The 7,165-nt window shown below is 44.2% G+C and overlaps 1 protein-coding gene across 1 annotated transcript in view; it reads left to right on the forward strand.

The window, feature by feature from the left end:
- The window catches only part of LOC126398550 (pleckstrin homology domain-containing family G member 3-like), a 38,160-nt gene that overhangs the window by 25,729 nt on the left and 5,266 nt on the right, over positions 1–7,165 (forward strand). The window contains exons 12-13 of the mRNA XM_050057980.1: positions 2,138–2,455; positions 6,735–6,833. Of these exons, the coding sequence (XP_049913937.1) occupies positions 2,138–2,455; positions 6,735–6,833 (417 nt within the window). The remainder of the gene's footprint in view (positions 1–2,137; positions 2,456–6,734; positions 6,834–7,165) is intronic.

The following is a 7,165-nucleotide window of genomic DNA, read 5'->3' on the forward strand; positions in this document are numbered from 1 at the left end:
GACATGGTGCTGCAACCTCAGACTGGGATTAGTCATTTTAATTTCTTTTAGGATTTCCCGGTGTGATAGGGTGCACTGATGGAACCCACATTCCCATCATAGTCTCCTTCACAAAGGAGTGAATATGAAGTCCATTCACAGCATTAATGTGCAGGTAGATTGACTGTCTCAAATGTCAGACTGCATCACACTGCAAACACTCAAAATCATACCAATATGTGTCTTATTTCTAGTCAAAACAAATCACACCTAAAAGTAACTTGTTTTTAGACCATTTTCACTTGAAAAATAATGAGGTGGGATTAACACCATTCCACCTGTTTGCATCTGCAGCCTAACATTATTGTGATTGCGTAAATGTATAAAATACGTTTAAACTTTCGCATTAAAATATCCAACTCCAGAGGAGTAAAAACTGCAGACCTTTTCTTGTCGCTTGTTGCCATGGTGAATCGTGGTATCGGGGCTCCATTGATGACGGCTTTTTAAAGTCGTGGTGCACGTGCTTAACTCAGAGTGAACAAACTCTGTGTTGACTGAACCGATTGAAATCACCTGTTCTGAAACCCGTAACCCAGAGTTTCCCATCTCAGAGTTACTCAACTCAGAGTTCAGGGTTAGGCTCAGAGTCTGTTGAACTTCCTTTCTGAAACGGACCCCAGGTCAATCTGTTTGTTTTCTTTCTCCCTCAGAGCCGACCAAACAGATCCTGAAGAGCAGCAAAGGTAAAACTAACAGGTGTTCGATTCACTCGTTACCATGACGACCTCGCTGTGACTGACAGATTTATGTTAATGAGCTGCTGTGTTTTCTGTGTTTAACCAATCAACATGTCCGCTCTTCTTCTTCTGCTGCTGATTCTCCCGTCGGTCACACGCAGTCATCTTAAAGGTAAGAAACACTCGTGTCTCTGCTGCCACGTGTCACAGGTCAAAGGTCACAAACTGATTGTATGAACTCAGTAGATCCATTTCTCTTTAAACTCTGCGTCAGTGAGGTCATCCACCTGACAGGTGTGTAGGTGTGTGTGTGTGTGTATGTGTGTGTGTTGGACGGTCATAGTAAACACAGATGGAACGTGTTGTTAGCGTGCTGACTGCGGGAGCGCCACCTGCTGTCGACCTGTGACTCTGTTTATTTCACGACCACAAGACGTCTCTGATGTTTCTGTGAATTTGGCGGTTCATCCAGCCGACCTCATGACCCCAGACCAGGTGTAACCAGCACGACGTGATTTAGGACCTCCTCCTGGATCCACGTCCCACGTCACCTTCCAGGACCAACACTGCAGTCAACCAATCACAGCCCTCTGACATCATCAGCTGCTCTTGTGGTTCTTTGAAGCTAAGCTAGTTTTCTAAATTCCAAAAACCCTGTAAGCTACTGCAGGGTTAGCAGTTAGCTCGCTAACTAGCTTGGCTATGTTAATGAGTATACCTGTCAGCAGGCTCAGGTGTTGGTCGTCAATGTAGAAAACGAGCTTTGCTCTGAAGAAGCACAGGAGCAGCGAACTGATGATGTCAGAGGGCTGTGATTGGTTGATTGCAATGTTGGTCGAGGATCGTGATGTGGATCCATGAGCAGGTTCTACTTGGCTAAATCACGTCATGCTGCGTCACCGCAACAGCTCAGGACCTCCACATCCTGCGTCTCCACCTGTACGATCGTCTGAGAGCAGACGCCTGAACAAACCCTCAAACCGTCTCAGAGAAACTCGTCTGTACGCTCGCCGTCCTCGCCAGGGTCTGGACCTGACAGCAGATTGTCATGGTAACCAACAGCTGTGAGGTTGGTTGGATTTACTGCCAAATTCACAAACACAACACCGGAGACGTCTTCTGGTCCTGAAATGAACTGTAAGTTGACGGGCAGCAGCTCTGGTGATGTTCCTGCAGTCAGCACGCCAACAACACGCCAACAACACGCCCCCTCAGACCCTGGGTACGTTAACCACAGATTGTATCAAATATAGACGCAGTCTCTGTGACGTCACCTGTAGGTTTCTGAGGCTCAGGTGGGCGGCTCCAGGTGACTCCGCCCACGATCGTGGACGTCAGACACGTTAATTAAAAGTGTGAATAGACGCAGTGTGTGTGTGTGCAGCTCGCCAGCTGAGTCAGGACCTGCTTAGTCGTAGAAACATGAGTCAGCAGTGTGTGATGTCCCGCAGCACTCAGACAGTGACGGCGTGTTACCGAGGGAGAGGCGCTCTCTGCAGCCCGCCACCAGCAGCAGCACGCCGGGCTCCGCCCTGGGTGAGTCTGAGGCTGACCACGCTGCTGACGATGAGGAGGAGGAGGAGGAGCTCAGCAGCAGGAAGGACTCACTGGAGCGACTGATCTGCAGTGAGGAAGAGGAGGAGGAGGAAGAGGAGGGGATGTTGAGTCCTCAGCAGTCTCATCAGACGCCGGCGGACGACAGCGAGCCAGACGACATTCTGCTGGAGGACGATCAGGTAGACGACTTCGCCAGCTCGGTGCTGGCTGCCATCTCCTGCTGGCACTACAGGGCGCAGGCTCTGCTCTCCGCAGGGGTTACAATGGTGACGGTGAGGCTTTCTGCTACGAGATGGGTCGCCAGCATTCCTCCGCCCGTCCAGCTCCAGCTCCGTAACACACTAAAGTCACGGATAACGGCACTCAGCGACCACTTACTGCGGCTCCGGAGCTCTCAGCTGTCTGCTGCATGAGCTTCATGTGTGGAACTAACACGCTGCATATTTGGTGACGGAGCGCCGGCGTCAGGATTCATCCCAGAGTGCACCTCAACATTTTAATATATCCTCTCCAACACATCAGGCCTCAGCTCCGCCTCTAAACCTGATCATCAGTCACCTGTCAGCTAACAGCAGGTAACGCCCCCCAAACACTGTGTGAGGACAGGTGTGGTGCCGTGTGCAAAGACTCTGACACGTGAAGCAGAGAGCTGACGAGAATAAAATCTGTAAGAAGAAGAAGAAGAAGGTCTGTTGTATTGAAACTGACGTCCTGTTAACTCAAAAAACGTTTGTCTGAGCAAAACTTTAACTTTAACTGCAGCAAAGTAACGAACAAGACGCTGCACTGATGGTGACACTGACAGAGTCTGTACGTCCGATCAGGGTTCAAGTGTCAGAAGTTCAGACAGAAAAGTTTTAATCTGATATTTGTCTGAAACATGTAAAGACAAAAGATGAACACAAACACAACCAGAAAGAAACAAATAATGAAATTAATCATGTGAGAGCAGCTGTCAGTGTAACGTTAGTTTGATTTATACGTCTGAAAAAAACTCAGACTTTTCTTAATATACAATCTTTATTACCGTTTAACTTTGTCACACAAAAATAACACATTTAAATGTATTAATCACCAAATATCTCTTACGTAATATAAACCTGCCTTAGTATATTATATAAATTACCAGTTATCCGTGACATAAACCAGTCTGCCTATACAGTATATACATATATATACATATATATAGATTAAAAAACTCAAGTGACGTTAAAGTACCTCAGACCTGTTCTTCAGTACAGTACTTGAGTAAAAGTACTTAGTTACATTCCAGCAGAGGGACGCACAGTAACTGAGATCAACAGACCGACTTCAGTCGTATTAATAAATGATTAATAATCCCGTCATTGTAATCACTGTAAAACATCATCTAAATGAGTTTTCTCTGATCTTTGTAAAGGTTCAGTAACACCAAACCAACTTCAGAGAAGTCGCAGCGACGAAGGCCGACTCTTGAGTCGCCTCACAGAGGTAATAACTCTCCACAGCAGCAGACGGCGGTCGTTAGGGCTGGGCGATATGACCAAAATCTCATATCACGATATAGGTCATTTTATAGAATTTTATATCCCGATAACGATACATATCACGATATAGGTCATTTTATATAATTTTATATCCCGATAACGATACATATCATGATATAGGTCATTTTATATCCCGATAACGATACATATCACGATATAGGTTATTTTATATAATTTTATATCCCGATAACGATACATATCACGATATAGGTCATTTTATATAATTTTATATCCCGATAATGATACATATCACGATATAGGTCATTTCATATCCCGATAACGATACATATCACGATATAGGTCATTTCATATCCCGATAACGATACATATCACGATATAGGTCATTTTATATAATTTTATATCCCGATAACGATACATATCACGATATAGGTCATTTCATATCCCGATAATGATACATATCACGATATAGGTAATTTTATATCATTTTATATCCCGATAACGATACATATCATGATAAAGGTCATTTCATATCCCGATAATGATACATATCACGATATAGGTCATTTTATATCATTTTATATCCCGATAACGATACATATCACGATATAGGTCATTTCATATCCCGATAACGATACATATCACGATATAGGTCATTTTATATCCCGATAACGATACATATCACGATATAGGTCATTTTATATCATTTTATATCCCGATAATGATACATATCACGATATAGGTCATTTCATATCCCGATAACGATACATATCACGATATAGGTCATTTTATATTCCGATAATGATACATATCACGATATAGGTCATTTCATGTACCGATAACAATACATATCACGATATAGGTCATTTCATGTACCGATAACGATACATATCACGATATAGGTCATTTTAATCCAATGAATAAAAAGTTGCTTTGGTCTGAATATTGTCGCCGTTTCGCTGAGACAGACAGAGGTGGAGTTATATAAACTCGATATGTTACTGTAAGTGCCGTAAAAGCGTAACGAATTAAAAAGTCAAGAAGAGTAATTTACCAATGAGATCCGTGCAAAAGATGGACAGACTCCAAATGCCGAAAAATATTGCCATAAAAAGTGTAATTCGCGTCACAATGATATAAACAATAAACCAAAATATGAAACGATAGACATTTTTCTCTCGTCACATGTTATATATCATCATATCACACAGCCCTAGCGGTCGTCTGTATTCATCAACAGAAAGAGTGTCTTGATGCTAGTTAGCCAGTTAGCACATTAGCAACACAATCAGAGCATATTTACCGTGCGCCAGTGAACAATAACACAAACCATCAGGAAATGTTTCTGCTAAAGAGAAAAAAATAATCTGACCTCATGGAACAAGTTGGTTTGGTCTCACTCCCTCTGGACTTTAGCTTCTCCTTTACTCACTGACGCTCCTCTGCTCCTCACCTGAGCTCAGCTGACAGTCACAGGGAGGTCAATCAGTGATGACGGGCTCTGACGTCTCTGATTCAACATGATGAATCAGCTGAAATAAAGCAGACACTCTCTACACTCCCGACACTGACTGACAGCCGACCATCGGCCTGCTGTGTCAGGACATTACGAGTGTTCCCAACCACTGGTAAAACTTTCTCTGACCTCAGAGGTGAGCAGAAAAAAGAAACTGTCGATGAATCCATAAATCTAATGTGAGAACAGATCCTGGATCCAAAGAGGAAGAACAGGAAATGTGTTGGTGTGTTTCCTGTGTGAGGCCCACAGGAGAACCAGAGGATTTATTAAAATGTTGACGTTTTTCTGTCAAATTAAAAAATGCTTTCAGCAACTGATGCAAAGACTTTACAGCCTTTTTTTTTGGGTTTGTAACATGGTTTTTGCTTCGCCGTCATGTGACCTGCAGCTTCTGCAGCATCTTGAGTTGCTGTGAGGCCGAACGCCCCGACTCCTCTGGGTGTTTGTGTCATTGCATGTGTGGTGTTACTGGTCTGTGTGTGGTGTCACTGGTCTGTGTGTGGTGTCACTGGTCTGTGTGGTGGAGCTGATAACCAGCTGTGCTGAGCTGCTGCACTGATGGTTGTTGTTGTTCACGCTGTCTGTATTAAAGGGTCAGTTCACACAATAGAACCATAAAATTCACTGCTCAAAAAACTGAAGGGAACACTTAATGGTCCCAGTCTGACAGGAAGTCAGTTAAATTTCAGAGATCAATAAAGTGATTGTGAATCAGTTTCAGCTGCTTTGGGTCAAGTCACAGAGACAACAGGAACAATGGAGAGACAAACAGGAAATGGTTTTACATGTGGTGTCCACAGACAGTTGCTCTCTCCTTATCCTTCCTGACTGATTCTTCTCTAGTTTGGTCTTCTGCTAGTGTCCTTGGCACTACTGGTAGCATGAGGCCGTACCTGCAGCCCAATCAGGTTGATACCAGATACCAGGAGACCGGCCGTTACACCAGGAGAGCTGGACAGGGCCGTAGAAGGGCATCAACCCAGCAGCAGGACCGCTATCTGCTCCTTTGTGTGAGGAGGAACAGGAGGAGCACTGCCAGAGCCCTACAACATGACCTCCAGCAGGCTACTGGTGTGCATGTTTCTGACCACACTGTCAGACCTCGCAGACTTCAGTCATTCATCAACATCAGATGTGAGGTTCAAGTGTTCCCTTCAGTATTTTGAGCAGTTACTTTTATTTACCGTCATCTCTGATGTTGTGTTTCACATCGTTTCACGCGTCTCCTCAAAGCGTCCAAACATCACATCAGACGTCAGCAGCTGTGAATCATTCAGACACGTCTGTAGGAGAACAGGACGTTTTGAGTTTTGTGTGAAGTGACCCTTTAACAATCAGAGGACACAGCAGAGTGATACAGTTTGTTACTCATGATATAAAAATATTTACAGTCAGAGTGTGTGGCTGTTAACGATCTGATGTGAAGGTTAATTAGACGTCTTGTGTTTGTTGAAGGAGGCGGACGGAGGCAGCGTCTCTAACGGCTGCAACAAAGAAAACGGTCGACTTCCTGAAGAAGACGAATCGGGTGGAACTGAACCAGCGAGTGAGCAGGTGAATAACAGCACAGGTCTGATATCTCATAGTTGTGACATCACTTCCTGTCCGGCCTCAGGTCCAGCAGTAACCCAGTACAGTCTCTCATTCAGTGTTTCTTCCATCGTTGCAGCTGGTTCCTTCAGTTTGGGCTCAGCTCCACTGCAGCACTCAGGTTCAATCAATCAATCAATTTTATTTATAAAGCCCAATATCACAAATCACAATTTGCCTCACAGGGCTTTACAGCATACGACATCCCTCTGTCCTTATGACCCTCGCAGCGGATAAGGAAAAACTCCCCAAAAAAACCCCTTTAACGGGGAAAAAAAAACGGTAGAAACCTCAGG

The sequence above is a fragment of the Epinephelus moara genome, chromosome 12, assembly GCF_006386435.1.
Source record: "Epinephelus moara isolate mb chromosome 12, YSFRI_EMoa_1.0, whole genome shotgun sequence".
Lineage (NCBI taxonomy): Eukaryota > Metazoa > Chordata > Actinopteri > Perciformes > Serranidae > Epinephelus > Epinephelus moara.